Source organism: Varanus komodoensis, unplaced genomic scaffold, assembly GCF_004798865.1.
Source record: "Varanus komodoensis strain SLA01 unplaced genomic scaffold, ASM479886v1 scaffold2, whole genome shotgun sequence".
In the NCBI taxonomy this organism is placed as follows: Eukaryota; Metazoa; Chordata; class Lepidosauria; order Squamata; family Varanidae; genus Varanus; species Varanus komodoensis.
In genome coordinates, this window is record NW_025335568.1 from 14,697,949 (window position 1) to 14,719,838 (window position 21,890).

At 41.7% G+C, this 21,890-nt stretch overlaps 1 protein-coding gene across 3 annotated transcripts in view; it reads left to right on the plus strand.

The window, feature by feature from the left end:
- Window positions 1–21,890, plus strand: part of CCSER1 (coiled-coil serine rich protein 1) — a 494,606-nt gene that overhangs the window by 191,780 nt on the left and 280,936 nt on the right. For all 3 annotated transcript variants that reach the window (XM_044428521.1, XM_044428522.1, XM_044428523.1), the window contains exon 4: window positions 17,576–17,669. In XM_044428521.1, coding sequence (XP_044284456.1) covers window positions 17,576–17,669 — 94 coding nt within the window. The remainder of the gene's footprint in view (window positions 1–17,575; window positions 17,670–21,890) is intronic.

Genomic DNA, 21,890 nt, shown 5'->3' on the forward strand with positions numbered 1-21,890 from the left:
CACACACACACACACACACACACACACACACACACTCATAACACTCCTCTTTTGTGCTGTGTATTTTTTTACTCTTTAATTAGATCTCAAACCCCTAGTTAGACCATTTTACTGTAGGATAAGAAGTATAATTATTGGATTCCTTTGTTTCTTTGGTGCTCTTGATTTAATATTATATACATTCTTTTGTTGCCTTAATTTCAAAATAAAATAGATGTTCATGGAAATTAGAAAGAAGTACATTCCTTTTGCTTTGAGACTTTTAGGTCAGAACCTGGATGAAAGCTGAAGCTCATGGGGAATGGCCAGGAGGTGAGGGTGTGAACAAAAGGCTAAACATTGAGGTTTCGTTAAAGGACAGACAAAGGACAGAAGTGCAACACACACACACATGTATGCCCATGCATGTGCAGGCGTAGGAAGCAGCTGCCTGATACAGGGTCAGACTGTGCTGTCTAGCTCAGTATTCTTTATTTCAACTGGCAGCAGCCCTTGGTGGAGAACATTCCCACTTGGTACATATGATAAACTTAACATCCTTCAGAGCTAATTTATCATCTTTGCAATCCTTGAGAGGACTAACCTTTTCCTAGCTTCTCGCCTAGGCTAAGGGGAGCTAACTCATCCCGAGGCCAACACTTTTACTGTATCTTCCCCTCAGCTCAATCAATCAGCCTCCTCTTGCTGCAACCTCCACCAATCCCCAGGAAAGCAAAGCTCTCCTTAAGTCTTAGCGGTTTTTTGTACTTTTTTTTTTTTTTTTTTTTGCTACATTGACTCCAGAATTTCTTTCCTGCTGCTCACCTGTGTGTCTCTCTCACATCATTTATATAGCAACCTCTGCAGCCTGGACTCACTGCTGATCCCTGATGTCATTCCTGGAACAGCAGGTTCATCTTCAGGTGGACCAAGCCCACCTTGGTCTTTGCTGCTGCACAGTTTCTCACAGTGCAGTTTGGCTGAAGATGCTAGAAACAGAACCTGTTGCCTTCTGTGTACCAAACATACACCAGCTAAGCGACACTGATGGTGGGCTTGGTGGGGGTTGATACTGGTACCTTTTGTGTACAAAGTATGTTCTGCCACCAGGCTATAGTGTCTTCCCTTGGAGGGTGCATTTATATCCCGCTATACCACAGGACTTGGATACACAACACCCGATTATTTGTGCGTGCTCACTCGCTTTCTCTCTCTTGTGTGTGTGTGAGAGACAGAGAGGGAGCCCAAGACTGAGGTTCAGATCCTTCCAGAGATGTCCAGTGTGATATCAGAAAAAGGGGGAGATCTGGTTTTAGAGTGGAAAGGAACTTTGCTGAAAGAATATATGACACAGTTGACAAGAAAAGAAGAAAAGCCATTACAAAAAGCCAGTATAGTGACTTTTATGCTCAAGGATCTGTTAATGGAACCACCCTTGGAAGTTGGGAACAAATTTGGAAAGTTGGCATGAGGGGTGGTTTTAGGGATGGCACCCCAGTTTCCCAATAAGGCAGTATATAAATAACAGTGTTGTAAACATGTCATAAAACAGTAGCAGAGCGCATATGCTGCAACTGACACTAAGCTGATGCCAGTAATTTATACCCAGTCATTTGGAAGTATGTTAGGGGTCTTGTTTTTCACAACTGCTTTTTATAGTGCATGTTGAGATGGTTTGGGTAGTTAAAATCTTCCTGAACATGCAGAGATATCTGCAGTGCAGCAGTGATTCTGATTCATTTCCCCCTACCTGAATATTGTCAGTATTTCTGAAGTGTTTTTACTTTTTTGCACTAGTGAAAACAATGCCTAGATCTTTCAAGGTGGATGCAACATGATTTGAAAATCATTGAAGGCAACACACAGCCTTCCAGGAAAGGTGTTTGAAAATGGAAGTGGAAACAACAGATTGAGGTTGAGAAATGCATTTGCATTCAGTTTGGGTTGGACTGATACTTAAGACATGGAAGCACAGATCCAATGTGGTGCATTGTAGATGTTTTGGACCAACTCCCATCAGCCCCAGCAACTATACCCAATGGTCAGGAATGCTTGGGGTCAAAGTTTAGAAGGCATTGGGTTGGAGAAAGTTGGTGTATTGGCTAAAATGCTGGGATTCAGTGACAGAAGGCCTGTTACCAGGTTTTGCTCAGCCTTTTCTACTAACCAGGGTGGGTTTTGGTCAAGTGGACTGGGTTTGCGCAACACATTAAGCCACGTTAGTGTATAAGCCATGGTGGAGTGGCATGTTTATTTAAACGTCATTTTAATTGTTAACAATATTTGCTTATTTATCTGGCCAGGGCGACTTCTTTTATATTTTTTATCTATTTTGTATTGTTAATTTTAATTTTATATTGTTATTTTTGTATTTTATTGTATTTTATTGTGTTGTAAGCCACCCTGAGGCTTCGGCAAGGGGCGGCATAGAAATGTTCTAATAATAATAATAATAATAATAATAATAATAGTAATAATAATAATGTTGTCTGAACTTAGCACTAGTTATTTATTAAACTTATATTATGGCAAATTGACACAAGGGCCTTCTAAGCAGGTAACCTCTAACCTCTTTCCAATGGAGTTTGTCCAGCTATGGCTTGTAGGAGGGTTTAATAAACCCACTATAGCTTATTATGCCGCCTGAACCCAGATAACAAGATCAGCCATGGCCAAGTCAAAAAGAACCAGAGAGCTCCTTGGTAAGGGCAGCAGGAGGGCAAAGGGGCTGGTGGGGAAACGGCTTTTCCCAGGTACTCCAAAGGAGACAAAGCGGCACATCAGAGCAGCCAGAAAAGGCCCCTGCTCTCCGGCTAGCACTTCACAATTTGGGGAAACACCATGTGGGAAGGCAAACGTTCTTCAGACTACAAGCCTCATGCTTCCCCTGCTAGGGTTCTTCTCAGCTTTTGCCACTTACAGTTGTCTTAGGGTAAACTGCAAAACTTTGCGGTCACTTGTGGCTTCCTTGTACCCCAAACCTTGCAGATCCTGCAAAGGGGGCAGAATTTAGAGCTGTCCCCCCAAACATTCTTCTTTTAGGATCCTGGGTGGAAGGGGTGGGGTTTTGTGCCTCTGTGTGTGTGTGTGTGTGCTTGATACTCCAAAATAGTTAGCAGTGGGCTACAGAGTTGCAATTTGGTCTATGTGTGATTGTGTGTGTGTGTGTGTGTCCCTGTCAAATTGCAACTTAGTAGCCCAATGCTATTTTTTCAGATTTTTTAAAAATGGTGTGTGTGTGTTTAAAACAGCAGTCTCATGAGGGGTTTTTTTGGGGGGGGGGGGGGGGGTGGAGTATTCTTCTGGCCCTGGACTGCTGTGTGTGGGGATAGCAGAGAAGCACTCTTTAAAAACCAAGCCCCAGAGAGCACTAAGTGGTTTGCCACTGCTCAGGGGCCATCTCTGTGTCCTTGCAGCATTCTTTGCAACAATGCCGGAGGCCTGAGGAGGGTGCGGGGAGAGGAGAAAGGAGGAGGCACACAGCCCAAGCTGTGCCTGATCATCTTGCGGGAACAGAGGCATTTTAACCACAGTGCAGGGCAAAAATTTGCTCAAGGGTTAACACGCTGCCTCAGCCCAGGCAGTTTCTTGGTTGAACTTATGTCAGAGGGCATCTGGGGGGGACGACATCATCCATATGGCTTTGAACTTGGAAGGAAGAACAGAATGCAAATGTGATTCCCCCTACAAAGAGCTGTTACCGCAGTCAAACTGTGATGAAGTTTGTTTATTTCTCTAAAGTATTTTTAATCTGTTATTTAGCCAGAAAACTTCCCTACATCAGCTCCACAACAAACAAGGAAGTCCATGCCATCAGGCTTTTAATCTAAGACACATAGCACAAAAGCTAAAAAGAACAAAGAAGGACGGGGAAAACAAGCAGATTCTGGCGCTAGTTCTTCACATTATATTGTTCTAACAATGACAAGTTTGACTTATCTAATGCTTCTGCAGCACTTAAATATTTTCAAAGGACTCTGCAAAGATTAAAAGCTAAGACAGCCCCTGCCCTCAGACTGTAAGAGTAAAAGGCACAACACAAAAAGAAAAAAAGTGAGGAGGGAAGAGGAAAACAAGTGTACAGCAGTATCCCCTTCTTTGTTCAATGGCTGCAGCCACGATATTTTCCCTAGGAGGCAGTGAGTGCCACCATCGTGTTTTCACAGTCCTTGGTCTCCTGGGTGGTGAGCTTTCGTTTTGCTCTGCCCTCATAGGGCAACAGACGTAATGTTTCATGAGGGGAGGAGCTGTATGGAAATAGCTTCCCAGCTGTGCTGATGGAGTGGGCCCTTCTTCCTGCCTTGCTCTCTGCTAGAAAAAGTTCTGTAAAAGGTACAGTGGAACACATTAATGGAGGAGGAGGAGAGGAAGAAGAAGAGGGAGACGATGATGAAGAGAAAGCAGAAGAAGCATGCATCACAGATGTAGTGCAAGTTAAGGCTCCTTGGAAGCATGGCTTATTTTGATTTTTTTGCCAAACACTATCAAAATAACAGAAAGTGTATAGTTCAATGCATGTCCAAATTTGGAAACAATAAAGGGAAAGGGCTGATCATGTCCCTGTTGGACTAGTTCAGGAACTGTACAACACCCAAGAGCTGCAGACTGCCCTCTGCGGCATTCTGCACAGTTCCCTGGGTGCTCTTCTTTGTCACAGGAGCGCAAAATAGCACAGAGTTGCAAGATGTTAGAAAAATGACTTGGTGGAAAAGAGTCCTGATTTCTCAAATGATTAAAAACAGTAGCGAAAATCCCTCAGTTATGCAAAGTCTTTAAAAAGCAGATAAAAGAAGCAATTTAAAAAACGGTTGGCATCTGTAGGTTCTTTAGCAGCCATTAAGCTTTGTCTATTCTTAGTGGCATGATGCCACTACCGATAAAAGCTGTACAGTCCAATGAACTGAAACTTGTGAACTAGTCCTTACTAAAATAATGTGACTTGAATGCAGCATAGGGTAGCGCTGTATTCTCTTAAGATAGGTCCTGCAGCATGGAATTCTGACTCTGCCTCCTCAGATAGGCACAGTTGGGAAGCCTTCCCTGAAGTTCAGTGGAGCTCCTGGTTTGCAAGAAGACTGTGGTGCATTGGAATGGAGTGAGTCCCTCCAGTTCTCAGCTCTTTCGGAGAATATCAGGAAGCCATTAGCCAAAAGAAAATCAGGGAACATTCTGGGCAGGGTAGGTGGGATATTGATTACTCCCCTGCCCTTAAGTCAACTGTTCTCACCACCCGCAAATTTGCTACAGTGGCAAAACCAACCACTTCTGGCTGTTTTAACAGTTTGCCGGTGTTTGGAGGAAAGCAATTCTTTGTGTTTGTGCTGCTGACCTCCGGTGGCAGTGGTGGTATGGCCTGTGGGAAAATTCTGAGGACAGAAATTGGCCCCCAAAGATGCCCATCCCTGTTCAAATGTATGCAGTTGCCCCATGCATCTAATCTGGCTTTAACTTGCAGCAGCAGGTCACGTTCTGATCTAAAGAGAGAGTGGAAAAAAATCAGTCTGAAAACCTAAGATCACAATGCAGTTTTTCAAGGCAGAAAATGGTATCCAACACTCTTGGCAGACATGTGCTTTTTAAAACACTCTAAGTCGGTGCATGTGTGCAATCCATTCCATCTAATAGTTGAGTAAATTGGTATGTTTGCAAACAAAATAACTCATTTAAGGCTGCTGTTCATTTGTAGTGGTAATTTCCTGTCCTTTAGATTGTTTGCTTTGCTAGTTAAAATGGAGCCTTGCAAATGAAATTTCAGGTGACCCTTTACTAGAACATTATTAATGCATCGCTATAATAGATACACTATTGCTTAATATTATTGGAATTCTGTCTGTTTCCATAGCAACATGGGCCTATGGCTGCTCCACTGTAAACATGGCATTAAATCATTCTTTGATAAAGGCTTTTGCTCAAATGTCAGACTTTTATCATTGAGCATGCTACCCTCCCCCTTGATCCCACAAATTGCCTTTGTATATGCATGTGTTTACAAATGCAGTGTATGTGAAAAAATGATAGAATAATACTGGTGTTACTGGTCTGGTCCACCTGTGAAGCAGCATGAGGTGTTACGGTGCTGAATTTGGCCTTCAGGTGGAGAAATCACCATTTTGAATGTTCCCCTGAATTTAAAGGAAGGACAGAAGAAAACCATGAGAAGGACAGAAAACACCTTGCAGAACCTTCCTCTCTGCTAGGTCAGTTTTCTGTTTACAGAGATTCAAACAAGATCACCACCGAACTGCGAAGGAGCATTCAAACTTGGAAGCCCCGACCTGTTTTATGTGGGGATGTCTATTTTGCTACCTCACTTTCCAACCACTTCCCTTTCTTGCAGGTATAGACCAAGCTACAGACTAGGCAGTGAAAGAGAAAGGGAGAAAGCATTTTCTAGATGTCCAGTCTTGGGGCTTATCCTGTTCTTGAGCAGAAAAAGGCTTCCAGACAGATCAAGCAACTCATTTCAGTTGTCCCGAAAGGGCAGCAAAGTACTAGATATTTACAGTGAAGTCATAGACCTGCCTTCTTGGAGGTTCCATGAGATGACTCCCCCTGAACTCTGGGAATGCAGCTTTAAGTTATGGTATATTGATCATCAGGAATGAGAGGGATGTTTTTTTAAACCTAATAGGCTTTTGGTTTTTTTAGCTCAGCTGCCATGATAACTTGAGAAGACTTGGCTGCTGGGTTCCTCAACAAGATGTAGGCTAGGCAGAGCAGCTCCCTTTGCTGAAGGGTCAGCATCAAGGAAAGGCATGGCTGGGCACTCTGAAAGACCCACAACTCAGCAGGGGTCATCTGAAAACCGCTCCCTGGAGTGGATCCTCCTGGCTACCACGGAAGCCTGCTTGTTTACCTGCCCATCTGTCTTGCCCAGGCAGTGGTGGAGCTGGTGAGAAGATGAAGGAATTGGTACCTTTCCCTGCCTGCTTGCTCTCTGGCTTTTTGCCTGCCTGGAGAGTAATACAGTGCAGATAGAAAAGAGGATGAAGAACAAGAGCAGCTGGTGACAGTGGGAGTGAGGAGATGAATTACTGAGGGAAGGGAGGGCCTTTGTTGATGGTCTTCTGGAGCCCCACTCTGATCTACTGCTCTGCCTGAAACAACACAATATTTGGGGTTTAGCCTGATCCTATGACAAATTTTCAACAATACAAATCAAGTTCTTAAAATAGAAATGACCTAAAGAACTTGACTTTAATGAGTTTTTTGATTGAGAATAAGGCAGACCTCTTCTGTCTGTTACTGGCATCAAACTGGGTGAGCGTTCAAATATATACATATATAATTTTTTATTATAAAAAAAGCAGTATCAGGCATGAAAGAGACCTGCATCTAACTGTGGCTTTCTGATAGGTCTGTGCATATAATGTAGCTACCTTCTGTATGCATTAGGGGATATTTTTAATATTTAAAGTTCAGGAAATATCCTTTTAAAAGATCAAAGCTACACGAGAAGACAAAGAGAAAATCCCTACTGTCTCGTTTGCTGGATAATGATCATGCTTATGACTATCACTCGGCATAAAGGAAACAAAGTATGATGGCAAGTTCATGCAACAGATTACCAAGGGCACTTCACCCAGCTCTCCATTTGTCTCAGTCAAAAAGCAGTTTTCTGACATGCTTGTCAGCTCTGATATGAACGGAGCTGACATTGGTTGCTGACAGTCTGAACAGATGGAAAATTTAGGTGAGGGCAGACATAAGCTTGAATGTAATTGTGATAAATATTGCTTGACCTAATCTATCCCCAGAACAATATTTCAGTTGAACAGTTCTTCATTGTTGCCTTTTTCTTTCAATAAAAAACTAATGAAGCTGTCCTCTAAAGAACATACTTTTTCCAACAGAGACTTCTCGAGAAACTTCTTGGCAGGAAATTTGAACTATAGAATTGTTTCCAGAGGTAGTGTTTATGATGCGAGGTCGCTGGTTAGGCAGTAAGTATCTTTATTTGGACTGCCCCAAATGCCACAAAAGTGCACAATTATGAGTTCTTCAGTAAGCTTCAAGATACTATCTAACCAGATGAAGAATTCTGCAGAATTTGAAAACTTGCTATTTTGTGGCATTTGGGTTGGTAGAAATAAAGATACTGCCTAATCACGGGTTATATGCAACTTGATCAAATAGCATCTCTAAACAGTTTTGTCATGATAACTATAATCTTTAAGTGTAAAAGGATTGATCTTGCCTAAAACAGGGGTCTGCATCTGGTTATCATGCTGATCCCTCTAAAATTTATGTTTGAAATAAGCAAAGGAAGGCTAAGAAATCAGTAGATGTGGTGAGAAAAGGAAGTAAACACCATCCTTTTGGTTGCCTTCAAGCACTGGAAAAATGAAGGATGTTTCTAAGCATTTATAAAATCTTTTCCAAGGAGCTTGGCTTCATGTAATTATTACAGGACTCTACACCCATCCTTATGTCAGCACCTTCCAAAGACAGACATTTAGGATTATTGATTTTGTTTTTAGTATACTGTTTTATTCTTTATTTTCTCTTTGTTTTGTTCACTACTCTGAAATCTCCATACTGGAATATCAAGTGATATTTTTATTTCACATATAAATAGGCATATGGAACACAATTCAGGGAATGTAGCAACAGTTACAAGTGCATGTTAGAAGAACAGAAATATTTAGGGATTACTTAGTCTTCAGAGTAGTTAAAGTTCAAAATAGAAAAAAAAAATTTGTAAAATAATGAAGAAGTCAGAAATGAATTAACATGCTATCATTCTTTCTAATGGCTTGCAATTGCTGACCAAACCCTGGATGGGAGAGTTCCTTTTAAAGGGCAGGATATGTTAAAACTTTTTGTCACAGGCCTTGACTGCAATTTGAAACTATAAACTGGGAATCTTTCATTTAAAAAAACGTTTCCTCTTTCTTGTTGCTTTGAGTAGTCTTAAACTATTTGGGCATCTTAGCAGGCCACAGAAACTTTGAATGGTACCAAATATCACTGGATTAATAGTCTTTCAAGAACAGCTCATGCATTTCACCCAAAACATGATTATATGATGGCTATTTTCAGGAGCTTAATACATTTAATCTTCCCATAGTATGTATGAAAGGCATCCCAAAAGCTTTACATTAGATACACAGAATTCTCAGTATGTCACCAGTGAAATCAGCATTTGTAAGTTTCCCTTCCTATTTTCTGATTTTGTTGTAATTTTATTTTCTCTTTGAAGTCTGTGGAAGAGTCCAGAAGAGGGAGCATTTCATTATTTTCATGAATTATTCAGTTATGGTTCTTAGTGTTAACATTGCTTTCAATGGCTTAAAGGTTTCCCCCTTTTTACTGTTTGTGGATTCTTTTTCTGCTGTGTGCATGCTGCTTAGCTACTATCTTTGATGATGAAAGATGTTTCTAGAAACACTTTGGGTCCTTTAATTGCATAATTACCTTAGCTTTTATAAACATTTCTGTCACATGTTGAGAACCTTTATGCTGAAAACATGCATAAAATCTAATCAGGGATGTGTTTGCATGGATTTGGTGTATAAGTAAATTCACTAAAAGGAGCTATTTATCTTCTCTCTAGAGCACAGATAGTTTTGGCTATTGAAGTGACTCTCTAAAGTCTGGAGAATCAGGGAAAGCACAAATTGCCTCCGGGACTTCCTAATATTAAAAAGAGATATGATCAGTGCTTTGATGGTGACCTATGCAAGCAAGAGGACCTGATGTCAGGTCTGGGGTGTGGGCAACAAGGGACTGTGGGCAGCATGCCGGGAGCAAGGTACACATGCAGGGTGGATGCAGCTGATTTAGAAAAGCACATCTTGGAACACCCCAAGGTCAAAATGCCAGCAAGACAATAAGGGTCAGACAAACAGTCCACGAACGCACCATCTGAGAGCAAAGTTCAAATGTCAAGTACTGTAAGTTCAGTCAACCAAGGTCACGGAGGATGGGTACAGGTATGCGGTCAGGCTGCGGGCATGGATAAGCCAGCATGGTGAAGAATGCGGGCCTGGGACTCAAGGGGTCTGGGTTCTAGTCCCTGCTCAGTCATGGAGACAACTGAGTGGCTTTGGGCCAGTCAGACTCTCAGCCCAAACTGCCCCACAGGGTTGTTGTTGTGGGGAACAAATTGAGAACAGGAGGGGGAAGATGGTGTAAGCTGCTTTGAGTTCTGTTTTTAAGGCAGGATATAAATCTAAGAAATAAAGGTGGAATCAGGGAGGCAGGTGCACGGGTTCAGGTGAGGCTGTGCAGGAAGTCAGAGCACAAGGAAGTCACCAGGACAGCTCATGTTCCTCTGGCAAGGAGTGGTGGAATCCTTTATGCAGCTCTCTGGACCCTCCAGCTGCACTGCCCAATTGCCCCTCAGCTGATCCTTGAAAGCACCTGCAAGGGAGTTCCTGGTTCTGCAGACACTTCCAGGGTGAACCAGGATCTGATTCTGAGACCTGATGCAATAAGGGACAGGTGAGGGTAATGGTGTTTTCTTTAATGGAGGGGAGACTTTTATTTGAAGGGTTGCCATAGGACACTTCTCTGTTTTGAAGGTGTCCTCTGTTGGAAGTGCAAGCAAGTTGAGAGAGAGCCTAGTTGGGGAGAAGCCTGTACCTCTCCAATGGAACAGAATCTGCAAGTAGCGTCCACAGATACACTTTGCTAAGAAAGTTGGTCATCCCTCTGCAAGTGGTGGGTGAGGAAAGCGATGGCTGAATGGGCAGAGCTAGCACACTCTGACTTCATTCATGCAATACAACAAGCAAGCATGGTTACCATTCTTGGTAGATTTTTACCATGATCTACCTAACAGACAGACAATTTAGTGGCTTTTGTGTTATTGTGGTTTCCATCCTCCCTGCTCAGTTCTTCCATGGTGGGCATGTATCCCATCAGCCACTGTACCTGAAATTCAGTCTTAAGGTGCCTTACTCAATGCCTGTGTTGCTTGTTCCTTCCATATTAGTCTACACATAGAAGCTGGATGGCTGGAGTGCCTCCTGCAGTTGTTACTCTTTCCAATGAACTCTGTGGTAGTTGCATACCAGGATCGTGGAGACCATGCTCCTGGGTTCAGACAGCACAACTAACCATGGTGGTATAGCGAACTGTAGAACAAACCAATGTTCCTTATCTTGGTTTCTAAAGAACAAGCTTACCATGGAGAAAGACCTGGGTACAGACAACACGACAGGCCAACAATGGTAAAAAAAACCACTGCAGCTGTCTTGTTCTCTGAACTCACCCTCTCTTTCCATGTGTATTTCAGCTCCCCTTACACTCCATATTTTATACATTCTCCTGAATTAACTTTAAGCAGTTGCTTTCTTGTTAACAGACCATTCAACTAGTTGAAAGTGGAGTTAGTTAATATTTAAAGTAGCTCAAGTTAATTTTAAAGCCTGCTAATTTTTAACATAACATTTTAAAGTTAGATTTTAACATTAAAAATTTCACTAACTTTCCTAATGACTGAATAATTTTGAGATCAGCACCAATGACTATTTCTCTGCTGTCTACACACTGAGTGTATGAAAGAAATATTTATGCTTATTTTACTGTATAGAAGTGGAGGCCATCCCATCGGCAGGAACTATGGTCTAAGGGAAGTGTGGAGGTTGGAGACCCAGTTGGATCTAAAAAGTTCATTTCTTCGTTTGGGTTCACTGAACTCAGAAGGAGGTTTTGTGAAGGGAACTAATATATGGACTATTGTTTAGGAAGGGGTAACTATTTAATGTTTTGACAGTTAATTCAAAGGTGCTGTGGCACAATTGGGCAGCATACAAATGCTTAAAATGCATAAATAAATCATATCTTGACGGCAGATGTTGGCCCTTATGTTGGTAGCTACTAGGAGACAAGGTTGTCTTCATAATATTACTCCTTCTCCTAACAATGTCTGAATTACATCCTTTCGTCTCCTCCATAGGCAACAGTTGTTCTTTTAAGGAAAGCTTTCAGGGGAGAAAAGTACCAAATGTGTTGTTATGTCATACATTATATGTAGCATAATGATACATATGGTCCTTAGTATGTATTATGGTATATGGCACATTAAATGTACCACCATGTATTATTTATGTTTTGTCAGAAAAATTGGGCTTTTCTAATGTTGTCTTCTTCATGGTTGACCTTCGATTTCACAGTTTTGTGTGTATGTGTTTTCTTCCCTTATCATAAACATGGAAGTGTATTATTAAACAGAGCATTGACATATGTATATTTTAACCAAATGAATAATTATACTGATATCTACACAGCCTTTAACTGAACAAAGTCTGCAATGTGTTATTAAGGTAAACATAAACTAAAATCTTATTGATTGCAGTTGCAAAATTGTAGTTCAAGTTTGACAAGATGATGTTACAACAATACAGATGATTTATCCTTCAGAATCGCAAATTTGATTATGAATATAGCCAAAATTTACTGCCAAATGAGGAGCCAGAGACAGTAAATGCCTAAGAACTTGTTAATAAACAGCTGCTATTAATGGCATGTAGATTCATTATAATGTTTGCAATCAGAGCATCGAATGTCACAAGCATTAGTCAAGACTTTGTAACAATATTGCTGTAATTGGATGGTAATTTGCATCATTTGAATAAGAGAACATTGGATCATAAGAAAAGACAAGAAATATTTGTTCATTGGCAATAGTTAAACAAGAAGCGGCTGGCAATAATGGTAGGGTAAAATTGAGAGCCTTTCATTTATTGAACAATGAACAAGATGTAGATCAAAGTCTGTAAACAAAGTTGTCACAAAATCAACAGGTGGGTTAGTCAAAACCAAGTTGTTGATAGCCCTATAAAATAATTTAATAAGTACTGGAACTTGTCATATGAACTATGGCAGGGCTGTGCTGAGTTCCATAGGCCCGCATGTGTATCCTGTATCCTGTGCTGGGAAAATTCAAATACATCCTGGCAGGAAAATGTTGCTTAAATGGGCCTTTGTGTTATAAAATCAATCTGTACCCCTTTCTCAGAAAGCAGCAGAACTCCAAGCCAGGTTACTGTTTAGCATTGCTGTTACTTTAAGAAGTGAATACTGATAGCTTGCTGAAAAGCTGCTAGGGCTATTGTTTTTGCTAATCAGTAAGGACTGATAAGGCTGCCAGGTTAACAGCACTGCAATCACCTTCATTTGCATGCCAAGACCCACAATAATCCTTGCTTCAATGATCTCCTGCAGTCAAATGCTACTGCACTGAACCCCCTCTGCAGACCTTTCACCTTCTGATTGTGTTATTTCATCATCAACTGCCCAGTTGCTGGGCCCATGTGACTCAGAATCTATAAAACACTTTGTGTATGTTCTAAAAGCTTGTAGTTGGCAGTGGAGCATGCTGTTATAAGTAACTGCAGGGGGTTTGGGTGAGCTCACCAGTAAGAATGCTGGGGTTCAAGGCAATTCAGTCTTCCCCATGGGTCCAGGTAAATCCATTCTCACCATTAGTAAAGAGACTCTGGTACCTGCATTTGGGAGAGTTCTGTGTGTACAATGGAACATGCCTAGGCTTGCACATGATTCAGAATCCTAACTGTGAACCGATCCAAACTGTGTGGAAACCTACACTCCTGTAGAAGGCGATCTGTGTTCGATGTTGCAATGAAACTGCTCAGCACAACCCCATTGCAGCTTGCATGGTGAATTGCACTGCTGTTTTTAATGCATGAATTTAAAAGTGTTTGTGGACATGCATTAGTTGTGTAAGAATCTACTTGGCTCTCTAGTCCTATAGTGGAGTTGGGTAAGACCCAACCCAAACTTCATCAGAACCATAAAAGTGGCTGGGCTTTACTAGATTACGCTCTGGACAAGCCCTTCCTCTGAGGCTAAATATTTATTACCCAGCACATTTGTTACCTACATTTTGAAAATAAAGCTGTAGCTGACAGTCCATACTGTCCTGCCCCACTTGTTCTCCTGAATACCTGCCAGTTTTATTCTTTTGTAATGTCTCCTGTCTTCAGCCTATCCCATTTTCTTCCCCATACTCTGAAAACAAAGAGCCGCAATGACCTACTCTGCATTTCCACAGCCACTACCTGTGCCTTTTCACCCTCCTTCTATGAAATGCCAATGGTCTTTTTCCTGCAAAGTCGGCAACACACAGGGAGAGAGTTGATTAGCATAATATGATAGCATACAATTTGGCACATATTTATAAACTCAGTATAACATCACCCATTTATGGCTGTGTAAAACCTGTCTGCAGATCCTTTGGCTTCAAGTTCCCAAACTCTCAGGCATCTATAAGCATTATGCAGAGTTTCTTAGTTTTCAAAATAACATCTCTGCAGAATTCTTTGTCCCCACCTTCAGAAGTACTAGCTGGATAAACTGATGTGTTTTACAGAGGTAGCAGGGTAGCACATTCATGTTAAAATCTTATGTGCGGTTATGCATGCACAATATCACATACTGTGGCAACATTTCAATTTTATTTAGCTGCCATGTTTTAATGCTTGAGCGTATGAACCGTAAGCAGAGGAGAAAAGAGCAGCATTGGATTGGCAAACACATGCTGTCGTGGAAAATGGCTCCTATGAGTTCAAAACTGATTGTCCTAGTGTATATTCTACATTGCCATTTACACCCCAGTTCAACTCTGGTTATGCTGAGAATGGAAGAACAAATTTCATATTCGTCCATGCATGTTCCACAGAGTGCAATATCTTCTTGACAAACATCAAAACGTGGGTGTTTATGCTGGAATAACTTTTGATGTAACTCCATGATGACGAGATGCTTCAGTAGAAAAACAATATCCTAGCTGGAATAGAACCTGTAGCAGCCCCCCTGCCCCTCCTCCACTTCCTAGAAGGCCAGTGTCTGCTGCTTTATTTTTTTTTAAAGTCAGAGATGTTGTGATCTTACCTGGGAATAAGCCCCTCTTAATGCAATGCAGCTTGCTTCTTAATAAACCTTTGTAGGATTGTGCTGTTAATCTGGAAGCACAGGACTATCCTTTTCATGATAACAGCTTTATATTCTAAAAAGGTAAAAATGGAAAAGCGACCCTAAGAGGAACGTGTGATTTATTTAAAATATTTCTAAAAATATTTGGAGAGTAAAAGTATGGTGAATCGTCGTGTGACCACCATAGCTCAGAACGGCATGTGGGGATTTCACATGCAAAACAGGGAAATTAAAATAGTATTCCTACAGAGCTGAGAGCATCCCAGGGATTAAAAGATGTCTCAAATGCCCCCTCCTGCAGTTGCAGACACTTCTGTGATGGTTGGAGAAGAAATCAACCTTGGATTCTTTCCCTTGTTTCCTCCCTGCCTCCTTGTAGCCTTCAGAGAAACCTCAGGCAACCTCATACAGGTCAGACAGGAAGTCTTCATGTGGACAGAGAACTGAGGGGAGAGGTGGCTCAGAGGCACATCCACTTGAGGTTTGCTTTTGTTCTGGGAGAGGAACAAAAGCACCTTTGTTCTTTTCCTGCCTGGCCACAAAGGGGCAGGTCTATCTGGCAGGGCACTGGATTTGCTGGAGCAAAGGGCCCCTCCATTTCATCGCATCTGCGCCACAAGGGTTAAAGGGAGAGTACATACCAAAAGGAGTGGGAAAAGGAAAGCTGTGTTTTAAAGTTTCTGAGGGGCTATTCCAAAGTCAATGAAGAGTTTTATTAAACCCTTGGCTGAAGCATTTCTCTGCAAGCACTGATTTAAGCTTTCGAGAAAAAGAAAGAAACGACATGTCAGCATTCATCTGTCAGCTTTTCTTTGGAACACTGATGAGAAATTTTCTTCTCCTTTTCTTTCTTCCTAACTAACAAAGTGTTTAATGCAAAGACTTTGAATTAAAACATTGTAAGGGTTTCTTATATGTGTGCGTTTTTAAAAAAGAAGAAAACAGAAATAATGCTGTAACTCTCTCTGTGGATGTGCCTGACAGTGATAGATTTTTCTTTAAAAAAGTAAAGGGAGAAAAAAGAAGGAACAACAGTTTTTGGAATTAAGAGCAGTTTATTTTAGTGGGCAGTGAACAAAGGGATTTCCAGACCCTGTGAGAAGGCAGCTGTACTGCTTTAGCACCAGATACACACTTGCAGAAAAAGTCTCTTCAGATGTGATGCCGTCCTGAGCCTTTTGCAACAGGACGGCATATAAATATCTTAAATAAATATATAAATAAAATGCCTTACAATTTCTGCCATTAACCATTTCCCATATTTTGGAGGGCTAAAGCAAAATGAAGGTGGTTTTATACATTGCCCCATCAAGTGATCTTGCAAAATAAGAGCATGACCGTGTGAAGCTGTTAATACTGACTGTTGATCCATGTAACCCATGGGCGATGGCCGCCATTAGACTGCAAGGTGCATGTTTTAAAAAAAGCGCATCCATTTTGCGCAACTTTGAGATTTATGCATTCTTCCATTGGCTGGAGTATATTTGCACACAATTCATGTGCATTTTTGAAACATATAGTAAAAGGTAAAGGTTTCCCTTTGACGTTAATGTCCAGTCATGCCTGACTCTAGGGGGCGGTGCTCATCTCCGTTTCCTAGCCGAGGGAGCCAGCGTTTGTCCACAGGCAGTCTCTGTGGTCATGTGGCTGGCATGACTAAACACCAAAGTGCATGGAACACTGTTACCTGCCCACCGAAGTGGTACCTTTTTATCTACTTGCATTTGCATGCTTTCGAACTGCAAGGTTGTCAGGAGCTGAGACGGAGCAACGGGAACTCACTCCATCGTGCAGATTCGAACCGGTGACCTTGCTATCTACCAGTCCAGCAGCACAGCAGTTCAGACCACTGTGCCACCTGCAGTCCCTTTTGAAACATACAGATAGGGTAATACACATTTTGGGGCAGGCCTAATAATCATATTGCAGGACAATTGGAATATTTGTACTTTGACTGCAGATTAGGTCTGAATCTGTGTACAGTCTGGAAGGTGGAAATTGTAAATCCTGACAAATATTGAATCAAAGCCAAATTCTCATGCATGCCCACTGCAGCGTGTCCATTTTTGTGGCGTTATGATGGTAAACCTCAGTTCATCTGCCATGCTTCTGACCATACCTTGCCTTTGTGAACACCATGGTAAGAAATGAACAAAATGAACCAACAGAGGTGTTTGTTGTCTTACATTGACAGAATTATAAGCCATAACATACATGGTCCTTCCTAAGCAGATGCACAGTTGTGGGTTTCAATCCATAATGTGAATTTGAGTTGTGTGGTGCATTTTCTGCCCTTTTCTTGCACCCAGCATTATTCTAACAAGCTATGCTCACTACATTGGGTGTACTCTAAATGAGACTAATAATGGATTGATATTTATTACGCTGGATTCAATTTGTCAGATCTTGAGGTCTTGTCTTGAATGTTAATAGTCCCCTGCCAATTCATTGGGAAAAAAACTATACATTGTGTGGTTAAGATGTACAAATTCTGAATACTGTTAATATATATTGATGGGGTAATACTGAAAATTCTGTGCATATCCTCCCTATTTCTCATGGCTTCATATTTCTGCCCCGTTACTGGTGCTTAAGCAAATGCACCAGACAGCTCACATTCTAATTGGCCATTTTTCTTCTTCAGAGTCAATTCTCTGTCTTCCTAAACTATTCTTTTATTGGCATGCTGCAGGATGTTTTGAATAACTTGGGCTCCTGCGACCTGGATGAGGATGACCTCATGCTTGACTTGGAATTCCTAGAAGAGCAGCAGCACCGGCATTCTGGTAAGCCTAGTGAAAACAGCCTATTTATTACCTGAGTATTCGTTTTGCATGAACTTTCTTTAAAGGACATTTGCTAAGCAGACTGTATAAGAACTGAGTAGTAAAGATAGATGTTAGAAAAAGAAGCGTATATAATATATTTGGCCATTTAATGGTTTCAATTGCCTCTAGCCATTGCCATGCAAGAGATCATTCTCTTCGGATGCTGATCTCTTACTTAACGCATTCATAATGAGGTTATTACTGGCGATCAAGTCATTTTTATATGGATCACTTCATAAGGCCAATTATTAAGTGGGAGCTTTTGTCTTCTTAAACATATGCGCAAGAATCCAAATTGCTCAGGAACTGGAGGCTCATTGACTTTGCAGAGGCTTTGCACGCCTGGAACTTGCAGTGTCCACCTTGAAAGACCATCACGAATATTAATGTCACTCTGTGCTTTTGTTTTTGTTTTGTAAAAGTTGTCATGGTGCTTAATCTTGTCCTCCCTCTTTGTCCATTAATGGAGGGAGGGGAGCTTATTCCATATGCATTTTTCTCTCCCTTTCATTTAAGTCTGTTCTTTTCCAGTGATTATATTTCGCCTTTAGTTTAAAGTCCTGCATAATGTTGATTCTTTCCAAATGACTAGAACTTTGGCTAGCTGTTCAGTGTTCTCATGACTTGAGAGATTGAGAGAACTGGGCATGTTCAGCCTTGAGAAGACTGAGGGGGACATGATATTCCTCTATAAGTATCTAAAAGGCTGTCACTAAGAGGAAGGTCAAGAACTCTTGCTGATGCCAAAATGTAGAAAACGGAATAAACAATTCAAGTTGCAACAACCCAGATTCAGGCTGGACATCAGGAAAAGCTTCCTCAGTGTCAGAGCAATACAACAGTGGAACCAGCTACCGAGAGAGGCGGTGGGCTCTTCCACACTGGAGACATTCAGAAAGAAACTGGATGGTGTAACTTGGTGACCTGCAACAGCAGGGGGTTGGACCCGATGGTCTTCATGGTCCTTTCCAACTCTACTGTTCTAGGATTCTATGAATATCCGGTTCCTTTTCATACAAAATAGTTTATGTAAAGTTGCTACAGACCTCTGGAAGACAATGTGGAATGGAAGTTACCATATGATGCAGTAGCTGTGCTAAAGCTAAGCAGGATGGGGTCTGGGTCTGGTCAGGGTTCGGATGGAAAAATGCCCAGGAACACCTATGTTGGCACCATGAGTTCCAGCATATGTAAATGGGACATAATGAAACAAGTCCTTGAGGTGGGGGATTTGGATATCAAACCATTGCACAGTGTGCATGTTTATGGACTGCAGTAAAAAACAAACACCCTCCTCGTATCATTCAGGATAGGAGAATATAATTGCATGCCTCATCATAAAGGTCTAAAAAAACACAATGGTCTAAGTAACTCTGGTCACTTGAATAAAGTGAGATGTGGCACAGTGTGGTTGGATTAAGATTGGAGAGAAAGGTTACGGGGCGACTTTGGGCCAGCCCCAAGAACTCTGTCTCTCAGACTAGTCTATATCAAAGAGCTGTTGCAAAGAAGAGGGGAGTAAAATATTTTAAATACATGATTTTTGTTGTTGTTGCTTATTTAGAAGGCTTGTTTATTACCAAGCCCTCAGCTTGTAATCAGTGACACAGTTTACATTTCCATAGAATAAACCACCTTGGCAGATTTTACCCACTGGTTTCTTTCTAAATGCCTTCAATTTATTGAAAATGTTGGGCTGCTTTGAAAAGCTCTATAAGATCCATTAAGTCCACACATAACTTATTTAACAGTTTGCAGTGCTGTGGTGAAAACTGCCAAGCTTCCTCAGAACAACTGCATCACATAGGAACATATGATTGTGGCCTATCCCAAGTTAGGCCATTGATCCATCGAGTTTGGTTTTATCTACATGGACTGGCAGCAGGACTCCAGATACAACTCTTGTCCACTTTTACTGCAGATGCTGGGATCTGAACTTGATGCCATCTCTACGCAAAGCATCTTCTCTGAGTTATCTGTGGTCAGGGAACGATCTCTGATTCGTAACAAGTAAAGGAGCCACTTGAAAACCAAACCATGGCAAGCCGAACATAAGAGCGGTGTGTGTGTGTTGGGGATTGAAACTGTGCCAGCATTGTAGAATTGGTAGATCCACCAGGTTAGCCTGGGTACACACAATGAATTCAATTGGCCAACGTGCTGTTGTTTCTCTGAGTGCCTTGAACCTTCATCCTGCCCTCTTATGAATGGAAGAAATAGCTAGAGCACAGGTTCCAAAAATAACATTGACCCACAGGCATACCAGTAAGCATCTCCTCTTATTTGAGTGTTGGGTAACCTCTGTTGCTATTCTTACTTAGTGCTAACATCTTCCCAATGACTTGGCTATCTGTTTCCCACCAGCTACTGCTGTCAAATTCCTAGCAGAATCACTCCAGATAGACCCACTGCATATTTTCTGTTCCTGGCCTAAGCATGCTCAAAAACTCAGTGCTTTGCCCCCATCCAATCCCATCCCCTTTTCTTTTCCTTCTGTTGTAACCATATAAACACTAAGGTCATATGAACAGTTCTACAGCAAGTCCTCACTCATTTAAAGTGACAGTCTGTAAGTCACAAACAGGCCCCTACATGTAGCTGTGCAAATCTCTACCCTTTGCATCCTTCTGCATTCATAGGAGGCAGGCAAACAGCAGTGCATTGTGCACTGATTTAACACACAGCCTTTGCTCCTTTAGAAGTTGCTCCTTGAGGAGAAGCTTCTGAAGCTGGGGTGTGACCACTGAGAATGTTCTTCCTCAGCAAATCAGCCCTTCCCTTATGATGGTGGTAGAACCCAAAGAAAGACCTGTGAGGATGATTTTAATTCATAGGAATGCTTATGTGAGGGGCTGTTACCCTCTTGATACAGGGTTGTAAACATAGAAAAGAAGACAATATGCTGTGCTTACCGAATCCCACCTTTTTACTATGTGTTTCTTTCAAAAATGACTGGACCCAGATTTATGCTGGCTCAATTTTGCTAGTGGAAGTGGACTTCCCTCCCTCCCTCTCTTTATTTATTTATTTATTTATTTATTTATTTATTTATTTATTTATTCATTCATTCATTTATTTATTTAGGAGACTTCTATGCTGCCCCATTCGCTGAAGCCTCAGGGCGGCTTACATCCATAAATAAACTTCCTTAAAATAATATAAATTAACAGTATAAATTAACTCGGCCTGGCCAAAGAATAAAATGAATAAATACTATTAACAATTAAAATGACATTTGAATAAAAAGGTCTTCGCCTGGCGCCGAAAAACAAATAATGACGGCGCCAGGCAGACCCCTCTGGGGAGCGCATTCCATAGATTGGGCGCCACTGCAGAGAAACCCCTCCTCCGAGTACCCACCCTCCTAATTTCTTTCATGGAGGGTTCCCGGAGAAGGGCCTCTCCCGCAGATCTCAGGGGGCGGGCGGGCATATATGGACGTAAGTGCTCCTTCAGGTAACCAGGACCCAAGCCGTTTAGGGCTTTATAGGTCATTACCAACACCTTGAATTGGGCCCGGACTTCAATGGGAAGCCAGTGAAGCTGACGGAGGATTGGAGTCATGTGAACATAACGCCCAGTCCCCGTCAGCAGCCTGGCAGCTCTATTTTGAACTAATTGAAGTATCCGGACCCTCTTCAAGGGTAGCCCCACATAGAGCGCGTTACAGAAGTCAAGTCAGGAAGTCACCAACGCGTGTGTCACTGTCGCCAGGCAGTTGTACTTTCTAAAGAGAGCCTCTCCAGCACCCTGAAAATGCAGCTCAGAGCCAAGTGATCTGCTGAATGGAGATGGATCTAAAAGTACAGGGTGAAGGAAACTTCCATGGACAGAGTCCTTCTCCTGTGAAAGGTTTTCCTCTTGGGAAAAGTAGATTGTGGGTGCGTTCTCAGCTGTTATGAACCTTTTTTTGGGATGTACTAGTCCTGGTGAATTTTCTTAGAGAAAAGTGTTTAGCTCAATATTGGATGGCAGGGAGACTGGGTGTGTGTGTCTCCTCCTGTCATTCCCTGTCCCAGCTGGATGCTTTCAAGGGGGGATTCTTTTAAAGGTTTGGAGGGCAAACCATCTGTATGGTTAGCAGCATCTGGTTGGTTGTTTCTTCTTCTTTAGCACTGTGCTGAAGAGCTCATCTTGACGATATAATTTCTAGGCTTTCTGCAAAAGGCATGGTGAATT